At 42.0% G+C, this 20,036-nt stretch overlaps 1 protein-coding gene across 1 annotated transcript in view; it reads left to right on the forward strand.

The window, feature by feature from the left end:
* The window catches only part of RTTN (rotatin), a 314,933-nt gene that overhangs the window by 103,937 nt on the left and 190,960 nt on the right, over positions 1–20,036 (forward strand). The window contains exons 16-18 of the mRNA XM_077492379.1: positions 1,587–1,712; positions 8,215–8,331; positions 19,130–19,266. Of these exons, the coding sequence (XP_077348505.1) occupies positions 1,587–1,712; positions 8,215–8,331; positions 19,130–19,266 (380 nt within the window). The remainder of the gene's footprint in view (positions 1–1,586; positions 1,713–8,214; positions 8,332–19,129; positions 19,267–20,036) is intronic.

Here is a 20,036-nt window from a genome sequence, read left to right on the forward strand (position 1 = left end):
CAGCGCAGTGCCAAATTGTAAAAAGACCTCTGGTCATTTACCAGCAAAATGGTCCGGTCTGAAGGTGGTTAAACAGCCCAGTGCTTGTTCTATCTAATCTGTCCCTTTCTAAGCTGTAAAAAAAAACTGGTTGATTCTGCCTGTTCCTCTGGCCCCCTTAATGTGCTGACCACGATAATCATGACTACCGTGATCAGGTTACATGCCTCTGTCATCTCACTGCTCTCCTCTCTCCACTTCCCTCCCTGCCTGTCAGCTCCTGTGTGTGTGAGCCACCCCTCCCCTCCTACTGCTATTAGTAGCTGGCAGTAAACTTAAATAAAGATTACTGCCAGCCCCTCTGTTTTATGAAGCCACCCTACACTGTGTAAAAAAGTTTGTGTAAAATGATGCCTCTAAATACCTTATCTTAGATTTTTTCTGACTGGTCACGTGATCTCTGTGCGCTCTCCTCCATTGATGTTAAGGCTGCAGTGGGAGGGGCTGAGCAGACAGCACAGCGGTTATGTGACCTCTCTGGTTAACATCAGAGGGGGATTTTTGCCACACCCACTGTAGCCCTTAGATCCAGTGCCGTTACTAGGGTTTGGTGTCACCTGGTGCGGCAAAACATGGTGTCAACCCCCCCCCCCCCTTCCTGTCTGTCCTGCAGGCAGCACACAATCAAATGGCCCCTGTAGATTATAGTATAGGGCAGGCTGGGGTGGCATAGGGCAGGTTGCAGTGGCATAGGGTAGGTTGGGGTGGCATAGGACAGGTTAGGACTCTATGTAGAGACAGCCAGTGTGCAGTAACTTGCAGCATGGGAGTGGAGGAGACAGATATACCCCCAGCTCCGCCCACCAACTCCCGGTCCCTCTGGTAATATTGGAGATCCCAGAGGGACGCCTTAAGACGGGAGTGTTGCAGGCAGCCTCCCCCCGCTCCGCTTGGTGCCTTGCTCGCTCCGCTGCAGCTCTGCAAGCAGAAATAGGTGTAGCGGTGAGCAGCGGCCCCGGTGCGCCCCGCACCCCCACAGCAACACCACTGCTTAGATCATAGGAGGGGAGCGTTCAGAGGTCACGTGACTGGCCATAAAAGATATGAGATGAGGTATTTAGAGGCATCGATTTACACAAACCTTTACATAGTGTAGGATGGCTTGATAGGACAGAGGGGCTGGCAGTGACTTTACAACCACTTTAAGTTTAAAAAAAAAATAAAAAAAAAATAAAAAACCCTAACCGTTTAATACTCCTTTTAAAAAGCTTAAACATTGGAACATTAGTAACAACTGTACTTGGGGATTGCGTGCAAGGGCTTTGTTTTTTTCCTGCATTTTGATTATGAAGGCTGCTTTAACCTTAGATTTATTTGTCTACCTAAATTGTGTTGTGTGGATGACAGTTCTGAGATGTCGCAGACACATTTATTCATTATGTACAGTATACTGCAACACTGTTTTACATAAAAGCTCAGGCTTGACCAGGGTCTAATGCAATACTGCCTGGTTAAATCTAATATAACAAGCTGTCATAAGTTATGATTATTATATGTGAAATGCAATACTTTTCTAGTTTATATACTGATTATTATATTCATTTTAGGATGCCTTGGGAATTTACAATGTGACAAAGCCTGTTTCTTCAATTTGCAGTAGTATAAATTTTTTACTTCATCAAAAAGTTCTCTATGAAATAATCGCATTTGGCCTACAAGACTCAAACAAAGAGGTACCCATTCAAACTTTACTGTTGTATTTCGGCATGTTTGTTTATATTTTATGCAAATATATATATATATATATATATATATATATATAATTTATTACACATAATAATATACACAAGCTGCTCAAGAAATTTAAAGGAACAATTTACAAACACATCAGCTCTCAATGGGGAAAAATATCATGCTGAATATCTATACTGATACGGACTGGGTAATGTGCCACATCGTTTGATGGAAATCAAAAGGATCAACCTACAGAGGGCTGAATTCAAAGACACCCCGAAAATAAAAGTGAAAAAATGATGCAGCAGGCTAGTCCATTTTGCTGAAATTTCATTGCAGCAATTTAAAATGGTACTCAGTAGTTTGTATGGCCCCTACGATGCCTGACAATTCCTTCATCCTTCAGAAACTGGCTACATACTCTCGCCACATGAGGCTGCACCAGCACAGGGTCTGACAATGGGGCCAAAGATTTCAACCCAATACTTAATAGCAGTCAGGGTGCCATTGTCTAACCTGTAGAGGTCTTTGCATCCCTCCATGGATATGCCTCCCCAGATCATCACTGACCCACCACCAAACGGTCCTGCTGAATATTACAGTCAGCATAATGTTCTCCACGGCTTCTCCAGACCCTTTTCATGTCTTTTACATGTGCTCAGGGTGAACCTGCACTCATCTGTGGAAAGCAGAGGGCACCAGTGGCGGACCTGCCAATTCTGGTGTTCAGTGGCAAATGGCAATCAAGCTCCACAGTGCCAGGCAGTGAGCAGAGCGCCCACTAGAGGACTTTGCGCCCTCAGGCCACCCTCATGCATTCTCTTTCTGATTGTTTGTTTGGTTAAAGACATTCACACCAGTGGCCTGCTGGAGATCATTTTGTAGGGCTCTGGCAGTGCTCATCTTGTTCTTTGCACAAAGGAGCAGATACTGGGCCTGCTGATGGGGTTAAGGACCTTCTGCGGCCCTGTTCACCTCTCCTCTACGGCCCTGACCTGGAATCTCCTCCATGCTCTTGAGACTTTGCTGGGAGACACAGCAAACCTTCTGGCAATGGCAGGTATTGATGTGCCACCCTGGAAGAATTGGACTGCCTGTGCAACCTCCTATAGGGTTCAAGTATCTTCTCATGTTACCAGTAATGACGCTGGCCCTAGCCAAATGCAAAACTAGTGAAAAACAGAAAAGCTGGGTAGGGAAGATGTCAGTGGCCTCCACCTATAAAACCATTCCCGTTTTTGGAGGTTGTCTCATTGTTGTCCATCTAGTGCACCTGTTAATTAAATTAACAACCCTCTCTGCTACTTAACTGACAAGATAATATCCCAGGAGTTTAATTGGCTTGATGCTATACTCTGATTAAAAGGTGTTACTTTAATTTTGTGAGCAGTGTATATAATCAAATGAAGTGTACCAAATGTATTAAACAATGCTGTACCTTGTGTTTAAATGTCTATACCCTATGAACATTCATTGAGAGGGTTATAACCCCTGTATGTTTTTTTTTTTTTTTTTTTTTTTTTGCCATCTGTCTCCCATTGGGGTGATTTCTCTTCACTTTCTGTTCCATAGCCAAACCTTGTCTGGTAGGGCTCTAGACACTTAAAGCGGGAGTTCCGCCATTTTTTGTTTTTAAAAGTCAGCAGCTACAAATAAGGACACTTACCCGCCCAGCGCGCCTGCGATGTCGGCACCCGAAGCCGATCTCTCGATCGGCTCTTGGGTGCTGCCGCCGCCATCTTCGGTATGGGAATCAGGAAGTGAAGCCTTGCGGCTTCACTTCCCGGTTCCCTACTGCACATGCGCGAGTTGCGCTGCGCAATAAGGATGGTCCACGCTGTCTCTGGGATCCGTGTGTTTCCCAGCAGACAGCGGGGGACCCACAGGAAGTGGCGTAAATACCCGCAGATTCTGCGGATATCTATGCCGGAAGTGGGTGCAAATACCTGTACTATACAGGTATCTGCACCCCCCTCCCCCCTGAAAGGTGCCACTTGTGGCATCGGAGGGGGGAGGGTTCCAATGAGCGGAAGTTCCACTTTAGGGTGGAGCTCCGCTTTAATGGTTTTGTTCCTCCCCACCATATAACTGTATGGTGAAAAGGGATAAATCAGACTAATGAGCTGATCTATTAGTTATTCTACTCACTCCATCCATCAGCATCTCTTTCTTGTTTGCACAAAAGCACTGCAGCTCAACTTAAAGAGGAAGTAAGCTCTCCCACTCTGATGCTTCTCTTCATTTAGTCCATTATAATAAGTAATTATCAGACTATAGCCACTCTAATCCAGCCCAAATCGCATATTACTTACTGTTTAAAGAAACTTTAAAAAACTTGTTTCCAGGGGTTAGGCAGCGCCATCTTAAGTATTGTTTTCTGAGTCCACAGTGGGGTGTAGTTCCGCCCTTACATTGAGCACTTCCTGTACTGTTAACCAAGCCTCCTTCTCAATCCAACGTTTCTATGGCAACCCTGCTTCCCTGTTCATAGCTGACTTGTTTTATTTCATAGTATTTACTTGTGCCGATGTCTGTTTCCCTTTGTCAGTCTTATCAGCTTCAGCTGATAAGACTGCAGTAATGACCAGGTTTACATTGTATGTCATGTCACATGGTGTGTAGGAGGAAGCTCTGAATGAGTCTGAAGTCTCCTGGGAGTTCAGTGGTGTGCTGTAGGAAGTCCTGATAACAGATAGATAAGACATAGAGAGTGTGCTGTAAATCAGGGGAGATCTGGGCATGCTCAGTGACTTCATTCTAAAGAACAAAAAGGATTACAACAATACTAAGCAAGTAAGGAGATATCTACATGCAGTGTTCATTAGGGTTTTTTATGCTGATTTACATGGGACAAAGTTGTGGGGGAGGGTTTACAACCACTTTAAGCCAGGCATAGACAGATCAAAATGTGACCGGTTCAGCAGGAGCCAGCTGAATTTCAGTCTGCTGTGAGGAGGCTGGTTGTACTGAAGTTGATCCATCAATTTGACTTCAGTACAGTCTGCATGTCGGGTTTTTCACGCCTGATTACTGCCAACGGCTATAGTCGCCAGCAGTAATCATTGTCTGCCGGTAGGGAAGGCTGCTGGTGCTCCCCTCCAGAAGAACACAGTAGCACTGAGGGAGGGATTCTAACATCAACACAGACTGTTGATAAGGGATTCAAGCAATTTGCTTTCCTTGAACTGGTGTGGTTGAAAGAAAGAAAATAGCCTATTGTATGGCCTACATAATGCTCAACGCACACAATCTGACTATGCAATCTATGTACAATCAACTTACGATCTACCAAAACTATGTAATATGAGGACCTAAACGATCTAGTCAATTCTAATCAAACCAGACAGGCCTGTGCACTACCTACTTGTTAGATCTAAAAGAGATCGCAACCTGCGTGATCAACTTTACACTGATTCTATAATACATGCAATGCATTAATGAATGCAGAGCTGCATTAAAAAGACACATTATTTTTTTTTTTTTTTTTTATATATCCGCCTGAAGTTCAGCTTTAAGATTAAACAGTAGGGGAATATTAAACTTAATATGTATCTACCACAGGGTGGTCCTGGGGATACATTCTATAAAACACATCCCACGTAGGGGGCTATTGCTTTACCCCAGAATACATAGACAATTGAGACCTCAACCACACAGCTATACAGTTCTGACTTGCCCTTTTGTATCACTTTATGTGAACACTATGTAGTCAGTCTTGTATTTGTCTATACACACAACGGTACAGTTACACTGTTATTATTATTATATATTTTTTGTAACTTGTATACATTACCAACATTTTGAGCGAAAGTTCTACATCCCTCCTTCGCGCAGTCTTCTGGAACATGTCACAGGTCCCAGAAGACTGCAGGACCATTCACAATGCACAGCGTGGCTTGTTTATGCACAGTGGGCACCTCACTGTAAAACGGAAAACTGTCGCAGCCTGTTAGACCTGATCCACAGTTTTTTAGTGGGATCCCCCCTGAGTCTGATGTAAGTTGCAATCGATGTCTAGCTGTTTCATTTAAATAGGAGTCTAGATTCATCACTATTAACCCTCCCTTGTCAGAATTGCAGACCACTATCCATTTATCTTCCTCTAAATTCCTTAAAGCAAACCTCTCATGTTTAGAGAGGTTGTCATGTCAGGGAACAGAACCATCAGACACCCGATGTGCTAGAGATGTTAACTCTCGTTCAACCATTTTTTGGAACCTACTCATATCAGGCGTCCGAGAATTAACAGGATAGAAATCTGATCTGGTTTGGACCAATGTATAATCACCCGTGGTTCCCACATTACTATCAGCACTCTCCAATGCCAGATCTTCCAGGTCTCTGACAGCACAAAGACCCCTAAATGAGAGGTTTGGGAAATCGCTAATATTGGTAACAGAAACTTCTGAACCCTGTTATCTGCCGAAAAATAATGTTTTTTAATGATGAGATTTCTCAAAATTATTCACATCCTAGAATTGTTTCAGAGGTTAAAGTGTCTGTTGGGGCAAACATTTGTTTAATTCCTCTGTGTCTACACTCTGAACGAATATCTTCCAATCTCCAGTCGTTTTTTCTTTTTCGTCCCCGGTATGTCTTCCACCGCTTCTGTTCCGACCCCTCGTGTGCTCCCCACCCGGTGGCCCCTGTTTTTTGGTGGAGCAGCAGGGGATCTAACTCCTGCCTGGTGGTTTCTATAAGGTGGGCGGACAGGAGATGAATCCAATTTAGAAGATGCCTATGGTCTCATCCAGCCCCTCTAGCTCTATCTGAGAAACTGACAAGTTCCTTGTGACTGTCAGAAGGGGACATAGGAAAATACAGACTGCTCAGGAAAAAGACGGTGTGGTTGTTTCAAGGAGCACAATGGTATTTATTATAGTTACTGGTATAGCGCTGTGAATTTACACAGCGTTTTACATATATAGTATATTGTACATTCACATCAGTCCCTGACCTCAAGGAGCTTACAATCTAAGATCCCTAACTCGCATACTCATACTAGGGCCAATTTAGACGGTACCCAATTAACCTACCAGCATGTCTATGGAGTGAAGGAGATAACAGGAGTACCCGGAGGAAACCCATGCAGGCACAGGGATAACATGCAAACTCCAGTCAGGTATTGTTGTTGGGATTTGAATCGACAACCCTAGTGCTGCAAGCACTTTACGGTCACAAGGTCTATAAAGGCAAGAATACCATCCCCACTGTGAAGCATGGTGGTGGCTCACAGATTTTTTTTCCGTATGTGAGCTCTAGAGGCATGGCAAATCTTGTGAAAATCGATGGTAAGATGAATGTAGCATGTTATCAGAAAATACTGGCATACAGTTTGCATTCTTCTGCAGGCAAACTGCACATGAGATGCTCTTGGACTTTCCAGCATGACAATGACCCTAAACGCAAGGCCAAGTTGACCCTGCAGTAGTTACAGCAGAAAAAAGCGAAGGTTCTGGAGTGGTCATTACGGTATCCTATCATCGAGCCACTCTGGGGAGATATCAAACGTGCAGTTCATGCAAGATGACCAAAGATTTTGCATGACCTGGAGGCATTTTGCCAAGACTCATGGGCAGCTATGCCACCTGCAAGAATTTGTGGCCTCATAGACAACTATTACAGAAGACTGCACACTGTCATTGATAAAGCGGGCAGAGAACTAAAAATATGCAGACTTTTGAACAGGGGTCATTTAATTTTGTTTACTCGTTTCCATGTTTGGTTTTATGATTGTGCCATTCTGTTATGACCTACAGTTTAACATGAATCTCAGAAGAAATAAAAGAAATGTTTTTTGCCTGCTCACCTATGTTTTCTGTAAAACTGATACATACTAAATACATTTCTTCAAGGGTATGCAAACTTTTGAGCACAAACAACAAGGAGAGAGGCACTTCTAAGAGTAGATGTTTTGACAAACCCTTTAATAGACATACGGTTTAGGCACTCACATTCTGAAGAAATATTAAGAGCATATCGGTCCCAAAAAGTCTAGGTGACCGCTCCTCCAGGCTGCTCCCTCCATCCGTTCACGCCTGAGCAATTTTTCTAATTGCAGATTGTAGCACTCAAAACCCATTTATTTCAATAGCCCCTGTTCGCATCTGAACGTTCTGTCGGCTTAAGCAAAATTCCTGTTGCTCAAAAAAGTACATGAGCTTCATTTTGGCAGATTGGAGACAGATTGGGCCCCATAGACTTCAATTGAAATGACTAAAAATGTGCGACATGAGTGTTTTACTGCGCGTTTTCTGCTCAAATAGCAGCTCTCAGCCCCTAATTTCCTCCATCTCTCCTTCCCTCTGGTGCTTTCCGTTGGCTAAGCAAAAACGCCTAAATCTGTAAAACGCTTGTAATACAGTATACTTCTAAAAATGCTCAAAAGCTCTCAAATAAAAATGCCTGAAAGTCACACTGATCACGTGTGAATGCAGTCTAAAAGAAAAAAAGATGTCCTTGGCAAAGCATGTTATATTTTATTTTTTGTATTTCTTACAGATTTATTGTGCTGCTAAGACCATTCTGACATTTTTACTTCAAGGACAGCTTGTGATGTCTGCATTGTGCTGGAATACATTTATTGAAGCACTTCATCCTGTCATACCAGTTTTACAGGTATTGTGCTTTTTATCTCACTTCCACCCATTAACTTATGCTTGGGTCTTAATGCATTGAAAGCAGAAAAGCAGTACTTTTACACATTTTACTTCCTATCACAGTTAAAAAATCGGTAAGTGCTACTTAGAACATGTAGCAACATGTTTTTTAAAGGCATTTTTTTTTTTCAATATAGTTACACATTGAGCAGAGATCAGCTAAATGTAAGGAATGTCATCAATATTTCAATTCTTTGCTGCCTTGTTTTAAATTATAAATGCATTTTCTCATCGCATATAAAAGGGTCTGCTTGCTGCTTTGCAGTTCTCCTGTTTCCCACAATGTAAGCGTGAGTCAACCAGCTCACTGAAAGCAATGAAGTCTGTGACTTTTTTTTTCCCGAAAAAAGCAGGAAGGGGGGAGTGGGACTTTAAATGAAGCACATGGGTTACATCAATAAAATTTATTTTATATATATCAGTAATAGGGCACAAACAGGTAATCATAATACATAATAAATATCTACAGTTATAGATATCAACAGTTTGTGTAAATGCACACATACGTATGTAACAAAAGGTAAATTATCACATAGTAGCAGCCAGTTAATTTCATAAAATACATATATGTAGATTCTCTGATAAAATTTATGATGACTCGCAACATGGCATATAACAGCTCTACGCATTTCATGGATTGATCCCATCTTCAGGAGCATGCACGTCAATATATAGTGTAGTAGGATAATGGGAATATCTAAATGGTCTGACCCTATCCAGGAAAAAGATAATTAAGAAAATACTATTTAAATGTTAACCCATAGAAATCCCCACTATCTAAAATACCTACAAGTATAACTATGCAACGAGAGTGTGGCACTGAGGATCAGAAACCCCCAGAGACCATTCCCCACCTGGAGCTGAGGTAGCATGGGCGGCCCCATGCCAAACAAGGACAGCATCCAGGAAGGATAGACCACCAAGGATTGAAGGTGATCATGAGTAGCCAAAAGTGCTAAAAAATAGTGTGGACTCCTGTGAGAATGATATTGTTAATATTAAAATGTGCAATAAGTCCTGTGCTCGGTGAAGGGCAGGACAGTTTAAGATAATAGAAGTTTAACCACTTAAGGACCGCTGCATGGCAATGTACGTCGGCGCAATGGCACCGACGGGCACAAGCACGTACATGTACGTGCTCGCCTTCCAGCGGGTGGGGGGTCCGATCGGACCCCCCCCGCGCTGGATGCGGCGGTCAGTTTCGCTGCAGGAGTGATCCGGGATGAGGGGATTGCCGTTGGTTTCTGGCCATCCCCTCTCGATCGCTCCTGGCGAATGAGAAGCTTCCCCCGCTGTGTATAGTAAACACAGGCAGGGAGGAAGTGATGTCATTCTCCTCGGGGCTGTCTTTTTGACCGGACTGCGAGGAGAACACAGAGTAAGTGCACCAAACACTACACTGACATGTAGGTACACCTAGGCACACAAATCCCCCCCCCCCTCCCAATCACAGTGTCACTGATTGCAGTGATCATTTATTTACTGATCACTGCATTTAGTGTCAGTTGTGACAGTAAAAACTGTCAGGGCAGTTAGTGTTAGGTCCAGGGTAGCCCCCTACCCCCCCAATAAAGGTTTAACCCCCTGATTGCCCCTAGAGTTAACCCTTTTACCCCCTTTTGCCAGTGTCACTAAGCAATCGTTTTTCTGATCGCTGCATTAGTGTCACTGGTGCTGCTAGGTAGCTAGTTATTTTTTTAGGTTCACCGCCAGGTTTTTATAGCGCTAGGTACCCCCATATACTACCCAATAATGGTTTTAACCCCCTGATTGCCCCTAGTTAACCCTTTCACCAGCGATCACCGTATAAGTGACGCTGGTTAGCCAGTTATTTAGGTTCCCCGTCAGGTTTTTATATAGCGCCAGGGACCCCCATATACTACCAAATAAAGATTTTAACCCCCTGATTGCCCCTAGTTAGCCCTTTCACCAGTGATCACCGTATAAGTGTTACGGGTGACTCTGGTTAGTTAGTTTGCTTTTTATAGCATCAGGGCACCCACCATTTATTACCCAATAAAGGTTTAACCCCCTGATCACCCAGCGGGTGATATCAATTAGGTTTTAGGGTCAGGGTCTGCATCGCCCCAGGCAGCGCTAGGTTAGTGCCAGCACCGCTAACACCCACGTGCAAAGCATACACCTCCCGTAGTGGTATAGTATCTGAACAGATCAATATCTGATCTGATCAGATCTATACTAGCGTCCCCAGCAGTTTAGGGTTCCAAAAAAACGCATTGTTGGCAGGATCAGCCCAGATACCTGCTAGCACCTGCGTTTTGCCCCTCTGCCCAGCCCACCCAAGTGCAGTATCGATCGATCACTGTCACTTACAAAACACTAAACACATAACTGCAGCGTTCGCAGAGTCAGGCCTGATCCCTGCGATCGCTAACAGTTTTTTTTGGTAGCGTTTTATATTTAAATCCTGAAGGCAGTGCATGGTTTTCGGGGTCCCGTACGTGGCTAGGCTCCCAAAAAGTTCCCCATATGTGGTATCCCCGTACTCGGGAGAAGCAGCAGAATTTATTTTGGGGTATAATTTCACTTTTGCCCATAGCATGTGTGAGCAATATATCATTTAGTGACAACTTTGTGCAAAAAAAAAAAAAAAAAAAAAATTGTAATATTCCTGCAACTTGTGGCAAAATATAAAATATTTCATGGACTCAACATGCTTCTCAGTAAATAGCTTGGGGTGTCTACTTTCCAAAATGGGGTCATTTGGGGGGGTTTTGTGCTATTTTGGCATTTTATGGCCTTCGAAACTGATAGGTAGTGAGGAGTGAAATCAAAAATTTGCACCCTTAGAAATCCTGAAGGCAGTGATTGGTTTTCGGGGTGCCGTACGCGGCTAGACTCCCAAAAAGTCTCACATATGTGGTATCCCCGTACTCCGGAGAAGCAGCAGAATATATTTTGGGGTGCAATTCCACATATAACTATGGCATGTGTGAGCAATATATAATTTAGTGACAACTTTTTGTAAACTTTTTTTTTTTTTTCTGTCATTATTCAATCACTTGGAACAAAAAAAAAATATTTAATGGGCTCAACATGCCCCTCAGCAATTTCCTTGGGGTGTATACTTTCCAAAATGGGGTCATTTGGGGGGGGGGGGGGGGTTTGTACTGCCCTGCCATTTTAGCACCTCAAATGAGATAGTCAGTCATAAATTTAAAAGCTGTGTAAATTCCAGAAAATGTACTCTAATTTGTAGACGCTATAACTTTTGCGCAAACCAATAAATATTGACATTGTTTTTTTACTAAAGACATGTGGCTGAATAAATTTTGCCCTAAATGTATGACTAAAATTAAGTTTATTCGATTTTTCTTATAACAAAAAGTAGAAAATATCTTTTTTTTTTTTTTTTTTACCAAAATTTTTTGTCTTTTTTTCCATTTATATCGCAAAAAAAATAAATCGCAGAGGCAATCAAATACCATCAAAATAAATCTCTATTTGTGGGAAGAAAAGGACGCAAATTTTGTTTGGGTACAACATTGCATGACCGCGCAATTACCAGTTAAAACAGTGCAGTGCGAAATTGTAAAAAGACCTCTGGTCCTTAGGCTGACAATTGGTCCGGGGCTGAAGTGGTTAAAGTGATTGGGAGTAGAAAATGCAGAAATGGTGAGTAAGTAGGAACCAGATTCAGCAAAGAAAGGAATAGCATTGCGTGTCAAAGCTAATAGTGAATAAAAAGTAAACAGATTACCTGGACCTGAAATATAGAAATCTGGAGTCCCGGGTGATGTATAAAGTGAACCAAGGTGAGCAAGTAAAACCACCTAGATAAGTCAGCCACCCGTGAATGGGACTTATAAGTACACAGCCGCCACACGCCCACCAGCATCACGCTCGCGTGCACAATGGGAGGGGTGGCACCACTGATCTGGCAAACAAGCTGTCCAACACTGGTGTTAAAAAAAAAAAAAAAAAAAGTCCCTCCGTTTAGTTGCCAAATGGAAACAAATGCGCCACTATGTGATGGCGCACCTCCGGCGCAAGGGCATGGCGATGCACAGCGAGCGAGTGTCCCCCCTGCCCCAGTGCATCATGGGAGGGGCGGAGATCCCGCAGTGCGCATCACAGCTCCCAGGGGGTATGAAAGCAAAGGGCCCCCGAACCAGACCATATGGCACCCTCAACATTCTACAATACTGGCAGATGACTATCAAGGGATGGGAGATAACAACCCCATCCCATGGGTGTAAACTGGGGAAAATCCTTTAGTAGTTGGGAAGAGCCACCCTAGTAGATAAACTGACCTGCTTCTGGTGGCTAGTCTCCAAATCTATACATTTAAAAAAGGTATAATAGCATGTGAAATCTCATCACAAATTATTCTACACAGCAACAATGCAAATACACTATCATTTTCCTTTAAGAAAGGAAATTCCTTCCTAACAACCACATTTCATATTCAGAATTTGGGGTCAAATTTGAATATTTTAGTTGGGGAAATTACTCCAGTTCCTCTTTTAAGTGGGTATAAAGCTTTATTTAAAAAAAAAAAAACAAACATGCCTATACTTACCTGCTTTATGCAATGGTTTTGTACAGAGCAGCCCTGTTACTCCTTTTCAGGGGTCCCCTGCCGGCATTCCAAGCACCTCCTTTTCATAGGGTGCTCCCAGGGAAAGTGGCTTTCTCTGGGAGCACCCATGCATGCTCACCCTTGATTCTCGCTGCTGTGCATCGACACGGACAGCGGGCTTGGCCCCGCCCCCCCAGTTACGTGCCACTGGATTTAATTGGCAGAAATGGGAGTCAATCACTCCCGCTGCTATTAGTCTATCCAATGAGGAGAGAGACGGTGCTGGGAGCCACTGCGCTTGTGCACTTCGCTGGATCAGATGGTCACATCTAAGGAAAAGAGGGGTCTTGGAGGACAGCTGCAGCACAGAAGGTTTTTCACCTTAATGCATAGAATGCATTAAGGTGAAAAACTTTAACGCTTTTGAACCACTTTAAAGTGGATCTTTTCTGCATCTGAGCACCACAAACCAAAAACACTATTTTTCATTTATACTTAATATTTAACGCACACTTCCCCTATTGATCCATGTTTCCATGCTTTAATTTGTTGAGAAATCACTTTGAAAAAAAGCCTCCTAGCATTTCTTGCTGTTTCCACCTTGAGTAAGGGCAGAGGATTCATGTAGCATTTACTGGAATCCATCTACCCTTAGCTCAAGCATGCATGCAGGAGGGTGTGCTTAGCTGAGAAAACACCTCCTCCTTTCCTCCCCCTCCTGAAGACTCCTGGGATGTAGGACATCATTTGCCTAGGTAGAAAAACCAAGAAGTAACTGACGAAATGTAAAAAAAAAAAAAAAAAGTTTAAAACAAGTTGTTATCTCATTTCCTATCTGTTTACTAATGCTAGCAGCACAAGGATTAAAAAAAAAATATATAAAGTTGATTGGGAGAGTGAAGTTTCAGTTTAAGAACATGTTGATATTTCAAACCTACAGTTACATGATCAGTAGTTATTCTGTGTATTGATAACACCGGGCTGTACTTCAGGAATTGGACATTGGAAAAATGAAAAGCTGCTGGCCAGCTAGGGATATCCCCTCCCTCTCCCAGCATGCATTAGGTTTTTTTTTTTTGCTAGGATGGTGGTCATCTTTTCCCTCCTGAGAAGAGTTGACGCCCATTTTTGTTTGTTTTTTTTTTTTTTCAACATGATTTTCTTCAAACAAGACTTTATCTATGTGCTGCTGAGCTCTTCTCACTGCATCTGTTCAGATTGTCCAATCCTTAGCGCTGCCTTTCAGATCGTACCCAGGGCCTGCTGGACCAAAAATTGGAGGGCTACCTTGGAATGTGCCCTTGGACACTGGGTTCTGCTGGCAATATCGAATCTGTTGGGCACTGTGGTAAGCAGCCACAGAGTTTTTTTTTTTTTTTGTAATATAAGTAGAGAGCTGTGGCACTGCCTTTAGTGTGCCCAGTCGCTTTTGGCTCTCATTAGTAGACCAGATTGAGTTAAACACTGGGTGCTACTGCACTTTGGTGATCTTTACTGTTGGCATTCTGTCCCCTGTTCTGTTGGCCTCTGTGGAAAGGGTTAATGTGTTGAGAAATTGCTGCATCTTCAGCTAGAGAGTACACACTACCCGCTCTGTTCCTACCTTTTTCTTCTTCAGTCAGAGGTAGCTTCTTCCTACCATTGCTTTTCACGGTCTATCCTTGTTGTTTTCTACAGTGACTTATCATTATTAAACCCCTTTCGCTTATGCAACTGGTTCTCTGTAAACAAGTTTTATCTGGTGTTTACTAGTACGTTGCTCCTGTCTGAGCAGTACAACATATTGGATCCCAAGCATCAGGTCGCTGCAGCTCACAATCCATTAAATGCTCCCAGGCAACTTGTAGTGTCCTTGAAGGACCTGACATTGACAACCTGGATGGTGGTTCTCTACCCCAGCCAACTCACTCCTTGGCGTCTTCTGTGCCTTCATCGGGTGTGTCCTTCCTCGTTTGCTTTATCCAGGGAAGAGTTCTGTGCAACCATGCAGAATGTTTTGAGCTAAGTTGTTAAAATCATTTCTGGCTCAGAATGTAGGGGCTGTAAGCTTGTTTCCTGTCCTTTTACCTTCGGAAATGCCTTCAGCTGTAGCTGCTTCAGCACCTTCTCATTTAAGTCCTAATCATATTCAAGTGTATCAGAATTACTACTGATCCTGTGTCCCTAATGCGGTTGTAAACCTCTGAACTCAAATATGGACAAAGCATCTCCTTCTATAGTGTGTACTTGGCTCTATCCAAAGCACCAAATGTCTGTTCTTTAATTCCTCTGCTATCTGAATAAATCACGTCTGACCATCTGTGCTGACACCAAGCAATCCCATGAGATGACCCCAGCCCCTCTTTAGCACACAGCAGGTGACTGTGCGTGTTTCCCTATAGGACTGTATAGGACTGTGTGTGTGTCCATGTCGTTTCCCTCCACCCAGGTCTCAGATTACACTCAGCTCTGTGCTCTAGCAGTACAGTGTGTGATATCAGATCTCTGTCTTTTGCCCCTGGAAGCTCAAAAATGTTGTGTAAAGTGTGTGCTTTAGGAGGCTGTAGATAAGATGGGGATGCAGATTAACCTGCACAACATGGAGGAGGATTTGTGCTTCTTCGTATCGCCTGAGGCTATTTACTTATGTAAGGGCATTCAACCATGTTAATGAACTTTATAAGCCTAACTGAACTTTAAGTTTAAATCTGCTGAATATGTTCCAGTTGCATCAAATGAAAGGTGTGCAGATTCTTACAGGTCTTCGTTTTTTTAAAGGAAACCACAATCTAAGTAGCAAAGTGTGTTGCTGCAGAGAGATCCTTGATTTGTGTTTTGAAGCACTGTTTTCCGTGTAGAGGTCAAACATCCTAAACATCAGGCTAATAGTGCTACAAACATCAGGCTCCCACTGCTGAGTCAGGCTAATAGCTCTACAGTCAGTAGACTTCCTGCTGGTTGTGGAGCTCTAGCTCTCACTTGGCATGACGGACCTTTGAAGAGCGACCACTGCTTCTACACAGAGCAAGTGTTTTCCTATGCATGCTGGCTTTTATACAATGGATGTGGCTAATCTCGCTCTAATTTTACAGGGACATAGTAATTGGTTTGTCTATTAACACAGTATATACAGTGCCTTGCAAAAGTATTCACCCCCTTGGCTTTTTACCTATTTTGTTTACATTACAGCCTTTAGTTAATTTTTTTTTTTTTTATCTGAAAAGATGGATGGTGCTAAATCGAGGGATATTTTTGAGCAAAACCTGTACCACTCTGTGTGTGATTTGAGGCTAGGATGGAGATTGATAAAAGATTAGTGTAGCGCTAAACATTATGTACACAAGTGTAAATACAAGTGTGATACAGCACATAAAACAGCACTGCACAATGTGATGAAATATACATAAAAGTGCAAAACAATATATGAAAAAAGTGGACAAAGTGAAGGTTCACATTGAAAAAATTAACTCCAGTGTGTCCTATATTGGAAATAGTCCTCATAAGACCAAATGTGCAGGTGAATGTTCCTGTAGGATAATGCCAAACACAAAGAGAAATATGGGAAAAGCAATGCCAACAATGGAGGCTAGGACTAGTTGTCTGAAGTCACATCAACATCGATCAGTCAAGAAAAAAGGTGGGTACTCTTACCGGTATAGTTGGACACACGTGTCATACGACAGTGGGTCATAAAGGCTTGCAATCACGATCTGATGTCGTGTGGGAGCAGTGGTTAGATGGATCCTTACAGAAGGTCCTCGACTCTGTATCCGCGAGCTCCAAGGAGTAAATACTCCACGATGGGAGTATCTGGGACCAGTTCACTTGTTGTCCTCCAATGCTCAGGTTGAGATATAAAAAAGGAACAGGGGGTCTCCAAAAATGTTGCAGGTCAAAAAACAGTCATAAGGTTTATTGCAATATGTCATCAATAAAATGACACACCAAAAAATATCCATAAAAAGTGATCACAAACAATGGTAAAGGAGCTGGAGCAGTTTTGCAAGGAGGGATGGGCAAAAATCGAAGTGATAAAATGTGGAAAGCTCATAGAGACTTATCCAAAGCAACTTGGAGCTGTGATAGCTGCAAAAATATTGACTTTAGGGGGGTGAACAGTTATGCACATTGACTTTTTTTCTGTTTTGTCCTATTTGTTGTTTGCTTCACAATAACAAAAAAAAAAATCTTCAAAGTTGTGGGCATGTTCTATAAATTAAAACAATCCATGTTAATGCCAGGTTGTGAGGTAACAAAACACAAAAAAAGCCAAGCGTTGTGAATACTTTTGCAAGGCACTGTACATTGTGGGTTGTGCTTTTTCACTATTGCTAACTTTAGGCAGTTTTTTAGTTTGTCAGCTGTTCTTATAAGTGGTTGTAAAACTCTGACATGAAAAATGAGCAGAATATATTCTTCTTTAGAGTGTGTGTGGTTTCATTCCCCTGCTATCTGTATGATTCATTTTTGACAGGCTTTTCTGGCTCCGAGGGATCGAGAGGAGTGGGGTAGATGGACTCCAGTACACTGCTTGTGATTGACAGTATCAGCTTTGCATGTTACCTATGAGATTGAGGGAGATCTGTCCATTCCTTTAACTTGGATCTCAGAATACACTCCGCTCTCCTCTGAGCTGTGCAGTGTGTGACTTGAGAACCCTGCCCCCTGTCTCTGGAAGCTCAGAAAATCTGTGCATATTCTGGACTTTAAAAGGATGTAGACCTAAGATGGCAACAGATAAACAGGTGCAACTTATGTAGGAGGATTTTTTTTTTCATCTCTGTGTAGGCTAGTTACTTCTCTGGGTATATGTAAAAATGTACAACTGCTTTAATTCTACATCCGACATTTGCTTAAATAAAAGTCATACTATTTCAATGAATGAAACCTGATCTATGAATGGAGGGGAAGATGCTATCAATCATCCAACTGTCTATCATTCATAGATTGCATTTCATTCATCAAAGCTGTAGTATGACTTCTGTGAATGGAGCAGCTGAGCAGAAATGATGGGCATAGTTGGGCTTTCTTGATGAGAGCTTACGACAGCCCATTAGTTGTGAACCCGAAGATTATTGCGGGGGACAGAATGGAGGAAGACGTTCACTAAGAGAAGAGGAATCGGCACAAGGGACACATCCTACGGACTGTAAGTTATGCCCCTTGTGCTGATTTTAATGTTTGTGATTTTGGCTGCACTTGGCTTTAAAAAAAAATAAAAATTTTTTACAGGCTGGGTTATGTAAAATGTTTGTTTATTGTTCATGGATAAATCTGTTGGAACAGAGCGTTTGAAAATTATGGTGGATGGTAAACTAGAAATCAAAATTTCTATACACAGTTGATTTCTTGTTTAATAACCCCAGAGAATGTGGGATAAATCTAAGTTTGGCTCCCCCCTAAACCCCACCTGGACCCCCCCATGCCTACCCAGCATCATAATGTTTACTGGTAATAACCCTTTGACTGTTCTCCTATGTGTTCTCTATTTTGATATACATTTGTACTGGGCCAACCTGATGTTACTGCATCTATGTTTGATTTTTTTTCTTAATTTTTTTATTTTGGTATTACTGTACCAGTTGTGCTTTCTTTGTACTCTACAAAAATACAATAAAAAAAAAAGAAATAACCCCATAGAGGGAAACGACCTACTTTTGGGCTAGTAGGTTAGACCGTATACGATTGATCAAATATTTAATAATTATCATTATTTATTTTCATCTATGAATACTTTTATATAATATATAACTATAAATGCATCTAGTAAGACTTTCCCATAATATACATTTCTAATTTTAGGTTTAGTGCAAATGTAACTATCTCACATATGATTCCAATTATGTGTAATATTATGCAAAGTACAGTCACCCATAGCAACCAATCATCAATGATCTCTTATTCCAATTTCTATAAGCAGATAAAAAGTAAATTGGGTACCTGTACTCTTGTAAAGTGTTAAAGATTTTGTGCAGCGTAGCTTTACATGCTTAGACTTTTAGTATATGATTGAATTAAAAAATCATATCTGGTTGATTGTCAGCCATTTGGGGTCTCTGGAGCTTTTCTCTGACCTGCCATATTCGTACTACCTTTGTTAACAGAAATAGAACAGTATATTCCCTGTTTCTGTTTTTGATTTATATCTTCTGTCTAGTGTTTCATTGGCTTTAAAGTTCAACTTTGTTTCAAGTAGTTCCTTTAGTTAGATAAATTTCATGTTTTCCTCTTTCAGGGTTTTGCAGATATGGATGATGCAGTGGGTACCTCCATCCTAACCTTATGTGAGACATCAGAAAGAGGAGAAGGAATGTTAACTAAAACAGCTCTTTTAAAAGCTGCAATGCGATTTCTATTTGCTAAAAAGCTGACGTGAGTTTGCCTTTTTTCTTTTTATGCTTATCTCTTGGCTTGTTGCACATTAATACCTTCTTATGATTCTGATTTTAACAATAGTTATCTTTTTTACTGCAAGTTCCTGGCATGTTACAAAATTCAGCAACAATAGAATGGGGAAAAAAATTAATAAATATAATCATATAATCTCTTCTTGTCCTTTTTAAAAGCACTCCCTAAAGTGGATGTAAACCCTCACATATACCCAGTGAAGTGAACAGCCTCAGATGATACACAGAGATGAAACAAATCTCCCTACATACGTTTTACATGTATATCTGATGTCTTCAGCTTTCTATGTTCTTTAGAAAGTGAACATCATGTTAGAAATTTTACTTCCTGTTTCAGCAGTGGGGGGCAGTCTTGGTATACACTGTGTGACAGCTGATTGGAGGAAAGGCACCCCCCACCACCACATAGGCAGAGGAAGAAATAAACGTGCAGAGCTGTGCTGTGAATAGACAAGCTCTCTGCTAATCTATTTATAGTAACCGTCCTGACCCAAATTTTCAGCTGCTTTTATCTCAGGTGTCGGAGAACTTGTCAGAAGTTATCATGCTGGTAACAGAGGAACATAGCAGCAGAATGGCACAGGACTTCGTGCTTTGGAGAGAAATAAGTAAACACTACAGGGTGCCCTGGTCCGCTTTCATGAATGGGGTTTACATCCACTTTACGCTCCAGTCTTTGCCAAGGCTGAGATGATGTTATCAGTCTACCACAGGCAGGCAAGAAAAAACATGGCC

The sequence above is a fragment of the Lithobates pipiens genome, unplaced genomic scaffold (assembly GCF_037356315.1).
Source record: "Lithobates pipiens isolate NorthernLeopardFrog02 unplaced genomic scaffold, aLitPip1_a1.2 Scaffold_19, whole genome shotgun sequence".
Classification (NCBI taxonomy): Eukaryota; Metazoa; Chordata; class Amphibia; order Anura; family Ranidae; genus Lithobates; species Lithobates pipiens.